This window comes from Sabethes cyaneus, chromosome 2, assembly GCF_943734655.1.
Source record: "Sabethes cyaneus chromosome 2, idSabCyanKW18_F2, whole genome shotgun sequence".
In the NCBI taxonomy this organism is placed as follows: domain Eukaryota; kingdom Metazoa; phylum Arthropoda; class Insecta; order Diptera; family Culicidae; genus Sabethes; species Sabethes cyaneus.
The window spans coordinates 50,368,410-50,389,494 of NC_071354.1; the positions used below are offsets into that span (position 1 = coordinate 50,368,410).

Here is a 21,085-nt window from a genome sequence, read left to right on the forward strand (position 1 = left end):
GATGTATTTTCATTTCTAACTTGACCTTTTGTTTTTTGCTTTGTCTCTGCCAAAGGCTGGGATGTCGTATTTCAAATATGATGGTAATGATGATGATGAGAAGAGAAAGATCGAGAGATTGAATGTGTTTTACCCTTTACATTTTGTACTACTTGAGTTGTTGAAAGTTGTATAGTTAAAAAGCGAAGATCTCGTCCCCAACCCCGGTTGTCCTCAACCTCGCACCCGCCATCAATTTTCCAACACAAATGAGCCAACAAAAAGCCAAATCTCGGACCACCAGTGGTTATAAATTTATTATAAACTTATCTACAAAGTAAATTGAGCACTGCACGACCTGGGCGTTCGCGGTAGTCGACAGAAGCTTCAAACCATTGAGTCTCACCCGCTACCAAGCGCTCCGCAATCCCCGCAGCTTGCATAACTGCAACTAAGTAATACGGTCGAATGACCAATCATGTCAACGTTAGGACATCGAGACATTCTTCTCTTCCTTCTGAATTTATAAAATTCTCTAAAAAAAATTCTTCAGCGGTTACTTTACCGGTTAGCTTTATCTGAATTTATTTGCTTATCGAGATGAATTTATACATATACATATACCTACATTCAGAATTAGGTGTGACCGCTGTTCATTTACTGATTAGTTCAAAAGCACTACACCACGCTAAGATTCAGTTTTATCGTAGGGCTTTGAAGAAATTTAGTTTGTGGGCTAAAAGAAATATTAAAATATGGCAATATGACCTCGCGTAAAATGTTTTCGGTTTTGAACTCCAATATTCTTCCTAATAGCAGTAATGAATCTGTTTGTTAAGGGTGTTACCATATTAATTAATAGAGGGCTAGTTATATGGCATAAAGTCATTTGGCATAATGCCATCTGGCATAATGATCATTTAGTATAATGATAATTTGGCATAACGACTTTTTGACATAATTGATAATTTGGTCAAATTTTTTTGTTTGGTGCTTACTTACAAGAACCAGACATTGACAATTTACAATTGACAATTATTCTTAAGAAAAGAATCAATGCGAGGACCAATGAAAAATACCTCGTAGTCGTTAAACCTAGTAAAACGAATAAGCCTCGACAAAAGTGATTTCTGCGGAAAGTCGGAGTAAACCAAAGCAGCCCGTGGCTTTCGCTCATTCGGATCCAACTGAAGCAAAGTGCTAGAGGTCAGCAGACCTAAAAAAGGAAATCTATCTATGAAAGCGACCTTTTGGTCATAAAAAGATATTTGCGGAATTATGCCAAATGGCCGTTGCACCAAATGACAAATGGTCCCTCATGATTATGCCAAATGGATTATGCCAATTGGCGTTATGCCAAATGACTTCAATTATATAGCACTGTAAAACTATTTATTACAGATTTTTGGTGTTTGACAAGTAACCACAATAGGATCAATTTTGGAACTTTTGTACTTGATTGGTTATGGTTGAAAAATGAGAATTACACTTTTAATACCTTGAAACAGTGCACCCCTTGTTTGCCAAGAGGCCCGATATTTTCAAAATAAGTTGAATTTTTAGCAAACCTTGAGATCTATATGATGTGATATTTCCTAAATAAGCAATGAAACAACTAACAAATGGCATGGTTATGTAAAGAATCAGAACAAGGCTTTCCAATTGAGTAAAAAAAATTTAGCGGCCATCTTGGATCTGGTATTGGATTTTATCAAAAAATCACCATTTCCGCCACGATCCTCCCGACCGATTTTCATTTCAAGACCACCACTGGAAAGGTGAAAAGAAAACTGTCATAAAAAATTTTAATTTTTTTTCCTGAATTATTGATTCGCTAGCAGTTTGATGTTTTTTTGCACAAAATCCGACAGCAATATCCGAGAAAATCGAACAATTTCTCGTGCAGTTTTATGGGAAATCAGGAGTTCAGAACTTTATTTTATAATTATTGTTCACGTTCTTTGGTATATTTCGGTTCGTTTTGTAAGAAAATTTTGAAAAACGTGCTCCAGTTTTAAAGATCAACCTCAACAATCTGGCAATTCTTTAAACATGTTATGTTCGTGGTTTAAACTTGCATTCTTCATAGATAATCCAGTACAAACATTACACCTGTGTTCGTAGTACTACGCCAAGCCCGCGATATTCGAAACAATAAAAACATTAAGAATCGAAAACAAAAATAAGATACTGATGATCTTGACTGGAAATTTTGATTCAAAGGTTATGCTCGGCCTATGTTTCAATAAAAATTGAAAGTCAGATGTTTCAATAAAGATTAAAGATTCACAATTTTATAATTTGTGAATAAAGATGGGTCAAAGCCCAAAATCACAGAATTTTTCTTTTTCATTGTCGTAGTTTATCAAACAAGGGAAAGGAAAAATCTATACAATTTCGAGCATATTTTCGCATTTCACTAGTTCCATGGTATTCAATAACTTTTTGTTTGCCACATTGTTTCGATTAATTCATTCATCACCCGGCGCGCGTGTTCGGATCATAACCGCGATAAAACGCCCGCGGGCGCACATTTAGTTTACGATACCACCCCATTCAACAGTTCAACTCTACGTCAAAACAATCACACCCCATCATCGCTCTTGAAACTTTGAAAGCACCACACCGATTCTTCAAATATCAGATCCCCACGCCTCACGGATCCAGAGCATCTTATTAGTAACAGTCGCCGATAAATTCTCGTGCGCCACACATTTCTTGACATGTTAATAATAGCTTTTAATCCAATTCATGCGCCAAGTAAACATCGCTACGAAACAAATGGCAAAAAGTGCACAAACATAAAAAACTGCGCACTCTTGGTTTAATTGAACTCGCAACCGGCGTGAGCAGGCTGGGCCAAGAAGGCACATGCGAAGTGTAATCACTTCAACATGGCATTACGAATCCAGCCAGCGTGCACACTGACACTACTGACTGCTAAACTAGTGCTGACAGAAGCTCTTGGCGAATTAAGCCGGAGTCGATCGTTGCTGCTGCTGTTGTATTGCAGTTACGGGCGTCGTACGCAATTTATAAATCCTCGCTGTCAAAAAGATAAAATCATGTCGTTCGAGATTGCTGGTGCCGCTTGCCATTGAACTGACGAAAATGTCATAAATTTCCCGAAGCTGACACGACCTACGCGCGGCCCCGGGTTTGGATAACGAATGGAGAATTCAATACACCACGATAAGATAAAAAAAGGAAATTGTGCTTCGTTCGGATTTGTAGTAGTTGACTCGTCCGTCGTTGATTTTCTTTTTGCCGTCGACAGCGCCGCTCTGGCGGAATCAAAGCCAAACAGGCAATCGGTGCGTCTTAGCTAACCAGCCCGGTGTCTACTGATCGGGCAGCAGTGCCAGAGACGTAATCAACTTTTCGTCAGTTGCCGTCCGTTTACTGAGCAGTTAATGACCCATCCGAGTCCCATTATTAGTCTATCGACTCAGCGGGAGACGCCGGCATAAAACACATAAAGTTCACATTCGCAAACCATCGCTGCACTGTCCCTGGTGGCTGCCATATTTGGACCTAAACAACTGACCGCGAGTCATACACTGAACCGCACGATCCGCATTCTTAACGATCTTTGAATTCCGAAAAGTGATCACTGGGGCAAGCAAGAAAGCCACATCACAGCAGGTACCTACCAAGCCAATCAGCAGCCGTGTGTGTGTCCTCCGGTCCGTTTCGAGAGTCAGTGCAAGATAGGAGGACTTAAGCCTTTGAGCCGAATCGTCACCGTCGTCTAATTGAACACTGCTCAACACTTATAGCTCATTCTAATCGATCACACTGCGTGCATATCATCTAGGGTCTGTCCACCGACCGCCGGCCGCTGTAAAAGGTGTGCTGTGTTGTTATTGTCGTTGTTGTTGTTATTCCGTGCCGGTGTCAAGTGCGCGCGGCTCTCGATTATGCAAAAAAGGCGGGCGTGAGTGAGCTTCAGGCGGCGCAACATCAAACGCGCGTGTTCGGCAGCAACGGAGGCAGACGACGGCGCGCGTCGACAAATGAGGCGTTACGTTGTTGTTTGGGATGTAGTTTCTACGCTGTCAGCAGCATGAGATTGGTGCACTCTATGCTTATATCTACAAGAAAACGTGTACTGCAGTACCTACACGGGATAACGATTCGATTGATACCGTGGTCGATATAGGATTTGCATCGGTTTTAATTATAATGAGGAATTTCGTATGCGAAAGGGCATTTGCACTGTCAGTATGTGCGCCGCCGGTACGCCAAAGTGAACCTGCCGGCGGTGATTAAGTTTTAAATTTATTTACTCACAGGTGAAGTTGTGAAATCGCCCCAGGCACGTATCGCGAAACTGCTAGTGTGAGATGCGTCGATTATTTATTGCCATTTGTCAGTAATAACTGGTATCAATTTGGTTGCAAATCGATTTATTGTGAGATAATTGTCGACTGAGTACTAGTTTGTTAAATTATTGAAACATTTAGCACATTAGCATGTTCATAAATATGAATATTGAAAAAATAATGCTTCAGGGAAATTTTATCGATTAATTCAATCAAAACTCAGACTTGCTTTCTAGCTGCACGTATTGCGGTTTTTTACAATAATTCAGTTTTTTTAATAAAATGAATTCAATTTTTTTCTAGTTACTTCATATGTCCCCCAAAAGCAAAGTACAGGTACAGGACAATTACGGGGCTAGTGCAATGGTCTTACTGACTCTAGCAGTACCGTCCAGCCGAAATTCGAACATACGACGACTGGCTTGTTAGACCAGCGTCGTACCTCGAAGATGTCCCCCAAGGTTCTTATTTAAGATTTCTTCTTTTCATTCTATACTTAAAAGATACTTCCTTAATTTTCAAAATTCTGAAAGCTCTAATAAATGGTGACAACATTAAGCACATGGTAAAAACGCAAAGCAAAGCCTAGGTGCTACATTCCGTTATCGAAACTTGACCTTCTGTTTTTATACGCCAGATTTCGCAGCCAGCTTTTGGAGTACAGGACAATTGAAGGCCCAGTTGCTACGATCCTATTTACTCTAACAGCCTCTCCCAGCCGAGATTCGAACATACGACGACTGGGATCATACCTCGAAGCCAACTGGGAGCACATAGTACAAGATAGACCGTCACCTTGTCTCTACTCTCGCCGCGTCTCGAAGGGACTCGAGAGTGTCCCAGAGATGCGAACGAAACACATCACTCGATCCAATGTAGCTCTGATTAGTCGCGTCAGTCTGTCCGGAAAACCGTGTTCGTGCATTATCTGCCATAGCTTGTCTCGATCAACTGCATCGTATGCTGCTTTGAAATCAATAAAGACATGATGCGTGGGCACGTTGTACTCCCGACATTTCTGCAAGATCTGTCGGATAGTAAAAATTTGGACCGTAGTTGCGCGAGCCCCCATGAAACCCGCCTGATAATTCCCTACGAAACTTTGTGCTATCGGTGACAACCGGCGTAACAGGATCTGGAAGAGTACCTTGTAGGCGGCGTTTACCACGATAGTTGCAGCAGTCTAGCCGATCACCCTTTTTGTAGATGGGACAAACCATTCCTTCCATCCATTCCTCCGGTAGCTTTTCTTCCTCCCAAATCTTCGAAATAACCCAGTGCAGAGCCTTTGCTAGCGTTTCTCCGCCATGTTTATAAAGCTCTACCGGTAGGCGGTCCTTCCCAGCGGTTTTATTGGTCTTCAGCAGCCCGATTTCTCGTTTGACTTCTTGGAGATCAGGCGCTAGGACATTACTATCTTCCAAGGGCGCTCCTAGGTTAATTTCCGTTCCGCTTCCTTCTGCGACTTCGCCATTGAGGTGTTCATCGAAGTACTGCTTCCATCTGTCGACCACCTCGCGCTCGTTTGTAATTATATTCCCTCCCTCGTCCCTACACATGTCTGGTTTCGGTGTGTAGCCCTTACGAGTTTGGTTCACTTTCTCATAAAACTTGCGCGTGTCATTAGCTCGGAATAGTTGCTCTAATTCTTCACGATCTCTGTCCTCCTTTTGGCGCTTAGAGAATCCTATAACTGTGATGCATATAAAAATAAATCTCAAGTTTTTGTCATCTAAACTTATCTAACTATAGTTTTTTCTTGAATTTAAAAAACCAGATCAATTTTTCTAGGGGGGAGGGGCTAGATCTCTTCTAGAGGACCCTCCAAGCCCCCCCCCCCCTAGTTCCGCCAATGACTGTTTTAAAAATTTCGGGACGTCTGAATCCGTATAGGTAAACTGGATTTTTCATATGTGATGGGGCAACTATTATGAGCAAACCGAGGAAGCCCCATGGGAAACCCGCTTTCCTTTGTAAGCTTGTAACGACAAATATAGGATTTAACAATTTAAAGGAAATTCGGTGAAATTGTGGAGTGAATACTCGATTTACCGTGTCGTATTTTACCAAACAACCTCTAATAATTGATTCAATTTATGTAGATTGAATATAATATATGCATAAAACTACCCTACGAGTCATACCTACCCTGGCTTTGATCCGCTAATTACAAGAGAATCGATAGAAAAATGTAGTGTGTTGCCATAATTTCGTGTCCACCCTTTAATTCTTGGTTGTAGTCGAAAGTGTGAAGATTTTCATGGAGCTCCTTGACAAAGGTATTGGTAATCATAATTTATGACTTTTTAAGCTTTTGTCTGTAAAAATGGCTTAACGATTGTTATTTTTAGGACTACGCGCCAAATATAATGCTATAAGAGTCTTATTTCGTCTGTAAGCCAGACCTCTGACTGGGCCAGTGCTCGAAAAAATTCACAGCCCTGCATTAAGGCGAATATAAAACGCATTCAGCGCATACAGTTTTACCCCTGGTAGTATTCTTTCCTCTGTCAGCCTATGGAAATGACTACAGAGCTGCTGACAGTGTTTGTCTTTCTCAGTTTTCTAGCTTTCAATATAATTCATTAATGAAATGCAGTTCTGAATGATTACTCGTCTAACCTGTCAATCAATTTTCTTGCTCTTGATTGTTATTTAGGGTCCTAAAGTTTAGTTCTTTAAGCCGAGTGCTTTTTAAAATTAACCAAAGCCTGGTTGAAGGAAATTCATTAAAACTTCGGAGCAATATTTACGTTTATTGTAATTTCGTTTGCGTGGTTGGCATTGACAGTTCAAAATGAATGAATGATTCACATTTGATTCATTTTGGTCACTATTGTCGAGAAGGAATGGATGTAGAGAACAACAAATACATGAACGCAAGTGATTCACTCGAATCGTTGGTTTCAGATTGGCAATGCTGAGCTCAAACTACAGTTCACGAACACTAACTTATCCGAGGTAGGATTTATTGTGTGATCGAAAAAAAGGGAGTCCCAACTTGCTTTACTTTGCTTTAGTGACAACGGTCCATTATCGATCCTGCGCCGAACGACTTATGGTCCTCCAATACTGTCGATGCTGGGCTGCAGTTCTCGAATTCCCTCTGACACCAGCTGAACATGCATTGTCTTCAAAAGCGCACATCCATCGGGTGCGGAGTTTACCTCGAAGGTTTGGCAACTTTTTTGTCGGGCATTTTGACCATGTGCCTAGCTCACCCCAGCCTGCCATATTGTACTACCTTCACTATATCATTATCAGCATTTCTGTATGCTTGAAACAGTTCGTGGTTCATGCGTCTGTGCAATACTTCATTTTTTATTTTGCCACCAAGATAAGTCGCAGGATTTCATGTTCAAAACCCAGAGCACTCGTTGGTCACCCGATCAGGAGGGCATAACAAAATTATAACTGGTCCTGTTATTTTCGACCGGTTTTTTGCTAACAACGGCTGTTATAATTTAGCTACTGCAAGTGGTTAAAATAACTCAAATTCTAACAAAACTGCTTAGCAGTGATATCAAAAATATAACAAAGTTATATCAAAATTTGTTCCCATATTTCTAACAAATTGTGTTATAATTTTGATAAAACAAAAACTTCTTTACCTTTGTCTGCTATATCGACATTTTCCCGGCCTATTGTCAAAAATAGTACAACTACACAACTACACAATCCGATGGATTACTTCGTACAGCCGCTTGTTCCACGCTTTTAGAAGTTCAACCGAGATACCGTCCTTTACAGCAGCCTTCCCGTTTATCAGCTCACTTTCAGTTTCTAGTCCAGATAAAATGAACTCAGCATTGCCAACCTGAAACTAACAACGATTCGAGCAAATCACTTGCGTTCATGTTTGTGTTGTTCGCTACATTTATTAGTTCTCTAAAGTAGTGAATGAAATCAAATGTGAATTATTCATTCATTTTGTATTACTGACAACGGCAAACGAAACTATAATAAACGTAAACGTTGCTCTGAAGTTTGGATTGATTTCCTTCAAAAAAGGTAGTTTAAAAAACTAAAGATCTAAAATATCAGTCAAGAAAGCAAGAAAATTAACTGACAGCTTAATTGAGGAATCATTCAGCACTGCAACTAATGAATGTATTTCTTTGAAGGGTAGAAAAATGAGAAAGACATAAACCGTCAGCAGTTCAGTCGTCATGTCCATTGGCTGACAGATAAAAGATGTATTGTCATAGTTGTATGAATGAGTTTTCATTCATTCATCTTTCTATGCTTTCCACCTTGCAATACCAGTCTGGGTTCGAAAATAATCATCAACGAATGGTTTGGATCAATCGGTTATTATCAAGTGAAGATGCAATTTTCGAATGCTTTTTTTGTTACCAAATGGCTGAACACATTGAAGTCGTTTTTTATGCAGATTGTTATGCGACTATTTTGAAATTAATCTTGGATTTTACGGTTTTTTAAACGAATTTCGAAATTTGCGCTGTTTTTTCGATGAATTTCAGAATTTATGCGTATTTTTACGTGAGTTTTGTCAGCTTTTCAAAGGGGGACTGGAGTGACTTGTGTGTGCAATTTCCCATCTTGCGGAATCGTTGAAATCTTTTGATTTCTTCTTTTGCAGTGGGTAGAAAATTTACGAATAATTCACACAATGACATCACTCGCTGCATTGGTGAAGTTACAATCATTGAATTCGAGGTCTGCAAAAATTTTAGTGAATATTTGTTGAATGGGATAGACCTCATCACCGATGATAAGAGCTATAAATAAAACAAAACTGTACCCAATGCATCAACATTCAGGAAAAGCATTCCAGCTGTGGAACCGTATGAATTCGACGGTCAGCTGCTGCTGCTGTCAAGCTGCCTCTTTTTCCGTCGGAAATTTCACGGTCGACATCCGCCACCTGAAGCCGCTTCAGCTCTTCAAAGTCCGTTAGACACAGTTTGTGTCCGATTCGTGCTTTTATACCCTTACCTATACAAACAACGTTGCTGCCGACTTTAACCGATCAAACCAAACTGTGTAAAAATAATGCCATAAGCCATGCATGTGTCAGAAGCGTCTGTTATTGTTTTGGTTATTTTTTCCCCCAAAAGGGGTTGTCCATTGCTGGAACCACAATTTCGCTGTTTATTTGTGGTGGTGTTGAACTTGGATGCGCCTGGCGAACAGTACCGGAGAATGGATGTACTAAAACTCCAACGCATACGGTTTGAAAGAATTGTATAATAAATTAATGTGGAAAAAAGGTTGTCCGTTCCGGAAGGCATCCAACCGTGAAAGCCAAAGTAGAATAGCTGTGACAGCAGCGCGGAGCTCGGAGTCGATGAAAAATGTAATTGGACAGCACGTACTGAAAAATTGCTTTTATATTCCTTCAAACTGGTGTTTAAACAATGTTCAAGATCAATATGATCGAGTTTTTTGTGTTGGAAACTTGGTGCTGGACCCACTCACCTTTGGCACCTTGATCTTGTAATGCAGCCCCCGCATACGGTGGTGCGGTTGTACGCTCGAGGTTCCGCTCTGATTTATTTCCTCTGGAACGCAAACAATATGCAAATCTATTCGGCCCGCGACGCGGTTGTTGTTCATGGTTCAATTCGACGCCCTCGCAGTCCGCAGGACGGCCGTTCCGAAGTCAACAGCAAACAGTGACGCAATTATTGCCACCCAGTCGTGTTGTCCGCGGACCATTTTTGGAGAGCAAAAACAACACCAAACCAACAATAGCGTCGCGAAACGATGAAGATCGTTTTCGTCGTCGCCGTCGTCGTAGCCGAAGATCTTCAACCCTCGGGGCGTGTTCTCAGGCAAGAAGAGACTGCTGGTGTTTTATGAAACTCCACCGCGGCGACGGCGTCGCCAATACACGAGTTTGACCTCGCGCCCAAGCAGGTACAACTTTGCCAAACTTGGTACGCTGTCTGCTGCGGCGGTGTACACCGCCGTTGTACTAAAGAGTATTCATCACTGGAACTTTGGCGCCGCTGGCACCCCGCGTGCCGGTCGCCAGTGTCACTTGCGGGCGCGGATGGATTTTCAACAGTCAAGCCCGTCGTAGGTAAGTCAAGAGAGCGTGACGCTCGACCTGCCGCATCCCGCATCCATCGGCCATTCAGTCGCGCAAAGCACGACGACGCCCGCGTGAGAGTGAGAGAACGTGAGCGCGAGAACACTGACTGTGCTGTGCTGTGCTGTGATGGCAGTATAAAGATACACACCTTTAGTGAAATTGTTTCCAACTCGTCACTTTCAGTCAGTTTACCTCAAACAAACGTGACGAACGGTTGTCGAAGCTACCTGGTATTAGTTTGTTCACTATTTACTATCGGTTTTTGTAGTTCTTCTAACGTGCCCTGTTTGTGCAATCGGTGTTCTAAAGGTGCTTTACTGTGAAAAATATCGGATTTCTCAAATGACACGCCCGTTAACCGGAAAAAGTGTGATACCCAACATCACGATTAGATAGTGAAATTTCATTTCTACGCGCCGTCGTTTGATTAGAGATTTGAAACAGATTGCTTTGATGGTTTCGGAAAAAGTACCAGAAGAAACTCTTGCAGTGAAATAACATACCAGTCCAGTTCGGTGGTCACCTGAGGAACTTCACGTAGCATGCAGCAGTAAAAAAGCTCCCTTTTATCAGCGGACAAATTTAACTTATTTATCTGGGATTTATTCTGTTCCGATTGTGTCGATAAATTTTAATCTGCGAGGAATTTTATTCCTAACAAATTGGTAAAGAATTCCAGGCGCAAACAAGGGAATAATCTATATAAACTGCTAAGGCAAACGCCCACCCAACTTCCTATTCGGTAGACCCAGCCACCTCCGTTGAGTTGTCGTTCAAGATCAAACTCAGCTTATTAGCGTTCTTGGCCAACGAACGGCCCACACACGCCAGCTCGGCCGCCAGTGAGCTCTGATGATGTAACTAATAGAATTCGGATCTCCAAAGCCCATCTATGGACGCGGGCTGCCGCCGTCGAACATGCCATTCCTGCGGAAATTCTTCCTGTGCTGGCAAGTTCCGGTGCGCGCGCCTTTGCTGGCTGGCGGAGATAATGGCGACACACTACTAACTCATCCGATCGTTGGCGGTAATTTGAATATGGTTTTGGTTGGTTTACGATGCTTCGATTACCTGCGGTTTGCCAGCAGCGCAGCAGCAGCGGTCGGTAGCGCGTGCGTGTCTGTTTGGGTGTTTCGCTGCTGTGTGGGTGTCCGTGGCGAGCTATCAAAATTCTGCGACTCCAGTGTTGTTGTCATCGCCTACGACGACATCTGTGCTGCACGGCCGCCAATTGTGGGACACGTTTGCGGCAACTAAGAAAACAACAACTGGAAATTACGAAAGCTTTCAATTTAGGTTTGTGGAGTGAGAATTGGGTCTCCTCCGCTGCTCTATTAAGCGGTAGGTTTCACTGACTTAATTTGTTGGTCAAATGTTGATTAGTCGCGAGCGATAATGATCGCGGTACGTCTCAAAAGAGGTGGCCCCTCCAGCAGATAAGACCCCACGATGAGCAGTTTAAATCAAAACGGGCTTTGTTTTTTTTTGGTCGATGAGCCGCAAAGAGGAGGCGAGCATTGGCCGGGACAAGTTTCGACAAAATATGCTGTGATGCTCTCACCGTTTATTGCGCTGGTGGCACAGTTTTATCAAATTAGTGGACCTCTTATCGGAGGAGGTGGTAAATGCGTTCGTCTGACTGATAGGAAACAACATTGAGTTGACAGTACTTTTGCAAATGATATTTTGTTCTGCTGCAGCACTTCACACTCAAAACAAAGTTTAACTACTAAAACTTACACGAGACACACAGTTTTTGTTTTGCGCTAACGACCGTAACGACACAGGTCGAGTTGTCGGCAAAATCCGTTCCGTATGTGAGCTTGCCAGCTTTTCCATAACTAGATACACTTCGCTGAGAACAAAATAAGAACGACGACGAACATAACTGAATATAATACCAAAGTCAAAAGTCCGCCTATACCATCATAGAACCTCCAGCAGTAAAGTCATTAAAGCCAAAAGATTGATTTTAGTACAAACGCTCGAAAGGTGCGTTAATTAAATAAAATCCACACGTACCGTTAGATTTCCGCCAGTTAATTTTTTTATCGGCTTAACTCCGACTGAAACGTGCGATTCGCGAAATAAAAAATACGACATTTTGCACTTGCAGTTGTGAACGTGCGAATTTTGTACTAAAAATAATCGAACCGTTACGAACCAATTTCGGAAGTCACGACCGGCTGGTCGCTGGTCGGTCGGGAAGCCTTAGCAGTTTGGATTTCAGTTTGTTTTGTCTCTCCGTCCCGGTAACTGTCATGTTGGTAACTCGGCTGGGCTGGTTGTGTGCACATATAAGTACTGCTACTGCTGCTGCGTTCAAGTACTACTGCTATAAGATAAGTGGGGTGGCATACGGTGCTGTGCTGTTATTGATTCGTATTAATATTTCAAGTTTTATGTCAAACACATTGTGACACCCATCGAAAACGAATGTGAGTAAGCTTTCGCCTGGACGCGAACAAGTGGACCAGACACGTGTAGTGCTTTGTGTGAGGACATCGTGGAGTCCAAGAATGTACAAAATCGACGACGAATTCCGTCCCCGGGGACGAGTGTTTATGAAGGCTCGCCGCGAACATGACCGCGACTATGAACCGTCCAGTGCGCTGGTCAGTCGATCCGGTTCGCGAAACAGTCGCAAAGGGTCGGCTATTACAACCAATCTGGACGACAGCAATCTTCGCTTTCGGCACGAGATTATGAACGAGAAAGTTATCGAAGCGACCGTTACCGAGCATCCGGAAGTGATTGGAACCATGAACCGCGACCACTGGAAGGCTCTGCCTTCGTCGATGAGCTACGGTAACGAGTTGGTTGCGCCTTCATTCCGCTCTGGTCACGGTAATGTCGTAGCCGAAGTAACGCGAAACAAGCGGCTAACGACGGAAGTCCTTGGAAACACGATGGAGACAACTAGCACTTCACAGCGAGCAACTGATGGTCATCGGCGGATGACGACTCATATTGTTCGGAAGATTACAACGTTGACGCGAGCCGAGGAGCAGGCTCAAGCAGATAACATGATTCGACAGAATCGCGATGTTAAAACCACCGAAATCGGGTATCTGCGTATGGGCGCCCAGGACTCTAAACGTGCCAAGGTAACAATTTTGACATTTAATTGTTTTTGTTATGACATTTAATAAGCAGTTCATAGGGCAGTTCTTTAGGCTATTAACCAATCGCATCACTGATCGCCCTTGATATAGCTCAAAAGGGCTCGCTCTCAAATTGGTCATCTACTATTTATTTTCCGGCTCGTTTGCCATGCGATAGCGCCCAACGGAGCCCCCACGATCAAGAAATTATTGTACGGTTCCACTTCATTTACCGCCGCCATATGGTCGATCGAACTGTGCCCCGGAGCTACACGCGTTCCGTTCAGTGTTTACAACGTCGTTACATGACCTATCCAACGAGCGAGCGTCGACAATATCGGGGATAGTTTACATGCCGCAGCGCGGCTCGCTCACGATCGCCGCCGCCCCCTTTTACGGAACAGAGTGGACATTTTTCATTCCCTGCTGTTTGCTGTTGGCGTCACCGTTGGGTTGCTGCTGTGGGTGGCAGTTCGCAGCGGAAACATCTGTTTTTCTCTTGCTTTTTAAACTGTCCCTTACTTTAGAACTTTCATATCAAAACCCAACCGTATTCCAAGAATATCATTAATCAACAAGTTTTGGCCTAAAAGTCATTCAATCCGACCGACATGATATGACAATTTCATCGTCGAAGTTCACCGCAAATCAATCGCTAATGCTGACAATTTGCATCTTCGTTTGCGGCCGGCAGCAACAGATCACTCCGTACTGCATGCTGGCGCGCTCACTCACTCGTCATCGTTTACGTTAAATTCAATTAAAATGAATGAATAACCAATTAATTCATTTTTCTGCCAATCATCATTCGCGGCCGCCGCGCCGCGCCAGCGATCGATCGATCGGATGGTTAGGTTAATCCTAGCAGCGACAATGTGTGATTGCTGTTTTCCACCCAATAATATCTCGCTCGCTACCTACTTACTGGTTAGTAGCAACAGTCGTGGTCACAGAGGAGGGAAGAGCTCCCCCTACCGGTTCTCCAGAAAAAGGAGCAGATTCACTCTTACATATAATATAATAATGGTCGCGTCATGATCTGTAGCGCACGATTTATGCTACCGTACGTACGACGAGTGTGAGGCAAGCATCATGCGGCGGCGGCGGCGGCAGTTGATGAGAAACATGGGTCATTTCGTACAAATATGGTTAGGATTTAGTATTCATAAGCGCCGCGTACCTTGGCCTCCAGTCCAGCTGCTGCAGGAGTTTGTTATTTATACACAATGATTTACATCGATTACTACACGAGCGATCATGTCAATGCCAGCTGGTGTGGTTTCCTAATTTGAATAACCGAATGGTTACAATTGTCGGTTTGCAGCAAGCGATTTCTTTGCGGTTGTTATAGGAAGTTGAAGACTAATACAAAATGCATTTACTGCGAAAAGCTTTTGGATGGTATTTGGATGGTCTTCACTAATCGCTCCCAATTGCCGCCCAAGTATGAGGCCGGAGGTGTCTTAGCATCTGTAAACGCCGTAGGATACTCTAGCTCAGTCTGTTTTTGCAACAACGGATTCGCACTAACAGCTCCTATTTACACAGATAACTTCGAGGAAAACCGTCCGAGTTTCTCGGATATGGGGCGTATCTTAGAAATTCATAACGTTGAACATGTTTCCTGAAGATTTAGCTCTTTCTAAAATTTATATTTCATGAACTAAGCATCAGAGGGGACGGTAAAAGAAAACAATAAAACAAAGGTGTTTATAGTATCCCAACAAAATAAGAGTGGGAAGATGTGAGAGGGAAAGACCGGGAAATTAGGCAAGGGAGAGTCATTGAAGCAGCGCTTCTTAAAGTATGTGTACCGTTCCTCTTTACAAATACGACAAATCTACGACGAAAACGTGACGTTAATTAAGAAATCAGTCAGATAGCAGGAGACGGCACTTTGTGCTCTCCTTGATGTTGAAGGAGCTTTCAATTATAATCGTCCTCCGTTTGAATTATTACGGCCCTCTTTCTGAACGGGATCGACTACACTACAATGAACTAATTTCAAGCAACGCTTTCGAGCAGAGAAATCACAGTATCATTAGGAGATACGTCGGTCACGATTTCGGTGACCAAAGGATGTTCACAAGGACTCCTCTGCCCCTTGCTTTGGACACTGGTGGCCGACGCACTCCTTCACAAGATAATACAGCTTGGTTATGAGACTATTGCTTAGGTCGTGAACGTGGAACTTATTGTCAGAGAAAAGTTTGCGCAGTACTGTCAAGTTGTTTGTTAGGAACTCTAAACACCACTATGTTATGATACTTACAAGACGGGGTTAATATAAACCCCACAAAAACACGTTCTACAAATTACTAGGTTAAGAAAACATACTATTACTTATCCTATACTGATTGGTCGCAGGCTGAGCTTAAGTAATGAAATCAAACTCCTCGGAATAATTCTGGATAAAAAACTGAACTGGGCTGCTCGTTTAGATTATACTGTTAAAAATCGTTGGTATCAAATACAGGGTTGTAGACTAAACAGTTAAACAGTTTACCTACTCCAATCCTACAGTGGCTAAAAACAACTCAACTTAACTCGTAGTAAACTACGCGCAATCACGGGATCCCTAACTGGACACTGTACCGCTCTTTATCATTTAAAGAATATCGCCGAATGTACCGAAACCTGCTGCTTTTGTAACTCTAAACTTGAAAGCTCAGCGCATCTACTCTCTGCAATCTACTCTACTCTGCTATAATGGCCGGCTGTGAAGTCTGTCGATAAAGAAGAGTCAAGTCTTAGAAAGTACGTTTAAGCCCAAAGCTTTGCTTTTCTTCGGCAATTTCTTTCCTAGAGCCTTTTTTATCAGCCGTATAGGACCGAATTGGGGCACAAGATTACAGCCATCTTGCTCAACGTCATTAATGGATATGACCATAATTGAATGAATTATGACATTTTTTCTCAGCTTTCCGATGGTGGTCTTGAAATTAAAATCGGTTGGGGGGATCATGGCGAAAACGGCGATTTTTTGTTAAAATCCAACATGGCGGCCAAACCCAAGATGGCCAAGAAGATCTCTCCTCTTTACAAAACCGTGTTGTTTGTAGTTTGTTTCATAGCCAATTTTGGAACTATCACAATAATTATATGAAAATTGTGAACCTTGCTACAAATAACTGATTGTTTTATTCAGTCAATGCCATTGCACACCTAATTTTATTAATGTTTCTTATAGCATTTTCGCAGCTTTCCAATGGTGGTCTTAAAATGAAAATCGGTTGGGAGGCTCATGGAGAAAACAGCCATTTTTTGATAAAATCAAATATGGCGACCAAATACAAGATGGCCGCCAAAATTGTTTTTACTTCATTTGAAAGCCCTGTACTTCTTTACAGAACCGGGCCATTTGTTAGTTGTTTTATGGCAACTTTATGAAATATCACATGATATAGATATCAAGTTTTGTTCAAAATTCAACTTTTTTTTTAAACTGTTAGGCCCCTTGGCGAACGAGGAGTCCACTATTTCGAGGTATCAAAAATGTATTTCTTATTTTTTAACCATTTTCAACCAATGAAGCGCAAAAGTTCCTATATTTGAAGACTTCGTGTCCAGAATAACAATGACCCGAAATTACTGCCCTGCAGCACGGACCATTTATCAAAATGATCGTATGCCGAAAGGTCTTAGAATTTCATGACATTATACACACGGACATAGTGATTGGACATGTAAACCAATATAATTACTGGTCTTGTTTTTACTCAATACATAGTGTTTTAGTGATAAAAAACTTACGATAGTGTTTTATGTTGTTGCTGAGTTATGCTTAAAAAACTCGATATTCTTAAACCTGATTTTTGTCACCTGCTTCAAAATTCATATCTGAGAAACCTGCTATTGTAGAGCAATATTTTTTATTAAAATGTAAGTAAATTTTCTCAGTATTTCGTAAAATAAATCATTCAGGAAAAAAATTTCGCTGCATTTTCCACAATATAATAATGTAAAAAACGGTCAGCTGTGCTGATAAAAAAACCTGCCATCAAGGTCGATAGTAAAGTTGTACCGTAAAATGTAATCGATAATAAAATAGAAATGCTTGTAACTGTTTGGCAATATTCTTCCATCTGCCGAAACACACTTCACCTGATTAACATATTATTAGGACTCGCGGTATTGTTCTTGAGCAGCCATATAAGGTTCCTAATTCGAACGTATGTAGTACAGATTGGCTCCGGTCAAACACTATCATTTAGGCACGACCTTGGAGCGCCTTCAACATACCATAGATCCAGCTACTACTATAAACTATTAGTGGCACTTTGATAATTATACATCCAATATATTTTTATGGAGGGCATCGATATCTGCGGCGCCCGTGTTCGATTGGTTTATTGTGCGTCTCGTCGTCGTGGTCGTCGTTGGTCTCTTGTCAAGCATAGGATTGTTGTGGCCGCGGTTGGACCATCACGGTTGAACGATCGTCAACTGTAGGGCAATAAAATAGCTCTTTTGAACACCGCTTTCCACCACGCACCACGAACAGTTGGAACAGCATGGATGGATGCTGTAAAATATCACTTCCATTTTCGGGATGAAGAACTACGTGTTGCTCCCACCCATTCCGCGCCCACTGCTGCTTCCTCGAATCGGGAGCTCGTGCACTGTCGCCCCGCGGGCCATTGTGCAATGCCGCAGTGCGCGCGAACCTGCTAATGCAATGTATTTATTCGGTTTTGTACGGACACACAGATGATCGATCAGCGACAGAAACGTGACGGGTTATTTGTTTTGATGAATCGGATATGGTGGAATGGGGTGAATACGAGGGAAAAAATGTTATTTATATAGATTGTGGCCAGTACTTATGTTTAGGCAGGTGCGTACATTATTACACCGAAGGTCACGGTTTTCGGATGGCGATTTGAACGACAATTTGGTGGACTGTTTGTCATGCCGTAGGAATGTCATTTGTAAAGTGTTGCGAAACCCATGGGCTCTACATGTGTAGTTACCTGTTTCGATTGTAGGGTGTTTGGTTAGATTTCGCATTCCAATTGTTACGCAAATCAGAGCTAATCTCCGCAAATCAGCCGCAGTCAGGTAATTAGAATATACCTATATGCGGGCGATCACGATTTGTGAGCTGACTTTCAAACACGCAAACTGATGGGGGTGTCGATACACTGTAAAACTGAAATGGTTGGTAACGAGAAAATAGTCAAATTTACATTTTAAAAATATTTTTATACGAAGTTTGCTAGTTTCCGGCAACCGTATATGTGCATTACAGTTGTATGAAGAAATTAGAATAAACATCAGTAAACTGTTTGAATTCATGATGACTAGGTCATTCGTACGGTACATGTAATCAAAAAGCACATCATTAGTGCATTAATGCATTTCATGCCATTATAAAGTCGATCTGCTGGGTTGTCAATGTTAAACCAATGATACTTAAAAATAGCATTGCGTCTTCTTCTGTAGATAATTCTGCACCCTTCACCTCCAGCCAGCGGCAGACAGGACGCCAACCGGTCAAGGTCACTTGGCAGCCTACAGTTTCAAATTCGTCACATCGAGCCCAGTCACGACAATCGAACTCGGTTCGGAAATTTATGTCGTCGATCACTCGTCGAAAACGCGAACACTCATCACCGGCGCGGCGGTCTGGCGGTGGTTGTTGGATTGGATAAATGCAGGCTTGTTATTTATGGGAAACCAACCGCCGGAATCGCCTACCGATCGATACCTACCAACGACGGAATGATGGGTTGGATTGAATGGAAAAATATGAAAAGCTAACAACCGACCGGTGTAAAAGGAGATAATTTAATTGGCGTTGCGAATGACGGTATAGATGTGCGACGACGAATACGGTAGCCTCAGTCGGTCGAATCGATACAGCGCCGAAGAAAGAATAACAAACTTGAGCGAAAAAAAACGCGTCATTGCTGCTGTTTGATGGATATTTATTACCGCCGTGGTTTCGTCCCTGACGCGCGCGCACTCCCTTCGGCTGTCGGAGTTGGCGTAACCCGATATGGTGACGTGGTACCTACCTACATTCGCCTGATGATGGTCGGACGCAGTGATCTATGATCGGCAGCCATGCGCACGCCTATTCTTTAGATTAATCAACCCGCGTGCTGTGATAAATGCCGATCGCATTGATCGCCACAACAACAGTATCCAGCAGGGTTGACCTCGTACAGTCTGGTGTCCACGCTTTATCCAGTGACGCTCCCACACATGTTTAGATGTATATTATCGATTCATTATTTTTGTTTACCTCGCGGCAGTGTTTGCTAATGCACTTCTGAATTTTTTTTCTTCTTTAATATTGATCGTCCTGCTTGCCGCCGTTCGTTTGCACCCGACACTTATCTGAACAAATATTATTCCTTTTGGTAGCCTTTCCATCCACGCGCCTGATATTCGCCGAGCAAAATAAAAATAACTTAACAAAGCTAACAGACACCTTTCCGCTTTGAATTCTTTTCCAGATTTCCGACATCGTCGTTGGTCAGGAGGACAATCTGACGGCACGGGAAGCCCTGCTCCGGTGGGCCCGCCTCTCCACAGCCAAATATCCGGGTGTCCGGGTGAACGACTTCACCAGCTCCTGGCGGGATGGATTGGCCTTCTCCGCGCTCATCCACCGAAATCGGCCCGATCTCATCGACTGGCGAGATTCGAGATCGCGCCGACCGCGGGAACGGCTCGAGCAGGCATTCCATGTGGTGGAGCGGGAGTACGGCGTCACCCGGTTGCTCGATCCGGAGGGTAAGTTTCGCCTTTTTTGGATTTGTTTATGGGACTCGTGTGGAGCGGGAATGGGTTTTGTTTGATGACGCCATACACCGACTGTGATTGATGTCATCAGTGTTGGGTAAATATTTATTGTTTTGGGCTTTAAACCTTATCAATCTCCAGTAAATGTTATTACAGCAATCAAATTACTGGTGCAGTCTGAAGTTTTTTCAACGCATTTCTAATAAAGGCGCTCCCAAAAATTGCTGACCATAAACGTCAACAATTAATCATAATACAATAATCACATCACAAGGTCTGAGCGGTTTACTTCTTGTGTTGCTAAAATTATAGAATGACGACATGTTAAATTTAACTTAGGCTTCCCTTTAAAGAAGGTAAAATAGGTGAGTCAGGCCTATCTGATCTCATTGTTATTTATTTTTGCATAAACATTAAATCAGTGAGAAATATTGCAGTTGTGATTATTTGTGTCTTTGTTCTTTTTGACGTATAAAAGCATTCATTTGTACAAATAATTATAATTATACGTTTAACATAAAACATGCGCAAACCCATCGAGCTGATTGCATCACATGAGTTTGCTGCACACAAATTATGGTTATCAACTATGAAGGTAATTCCGAATTCAGTACCCAAAAGGGTGTACCTTGAGCTAGGACGCCACGGTAAAGCTCTTTGGAGTTCATTATTCTAAAGTTCTGTTTATGGACGTTTCAACATTCAACTGGCACGAAACTTTAGATAATTATACAACTGATTTGAATTATATTTTACCATGTGCTATCAGAGCCTTTTGTACTCCAGGGCAGTCATTGTGGCCCATGTATTTTTTGTATAACTTTTAAATACATAAAATGACCATATGCTGATCTTAAGCTCTT

The 21,085-nt window shown here is 42.3% G+C and overlaps 1 protein-coding gene across 16 annotated transcripts in view; it reads left to right on the plus strand.

The window, feature by feature from the left end:
• LOC128737898 (microtubule-actin cross-linking factor 1) overlaps positions 1 to 21,085 on the plus strand; it is a 401,187-nt gene that overhangs the window by 279,763 nt on the left and 100,339 nt on the right. For 12 of the 16 annotated variants that reach the window (XM_053832661.1, XM_053832646.1, XM_053832647.1 and 9 more), the window contains exon 6: positions 19,934 to 20,213. In XM_053832661.1, coding sequence (XP_053688636.1) covers positions 19,934 to 20,213 — 280 coding nt within the window. Of the gene's footprint in view, positions 1 to 10,573; positions 10,675 to 11,013; positions 11,031 to 12,763; positions 13,473 to 19,933; positions 20,214 to 21,085 lie in introns of those variants that run through there. The other 4 variants (XM_053832662.1, XM_053832651.1, XM_053832653.1 and 1 more) reach the window with 3 other exon arrangements.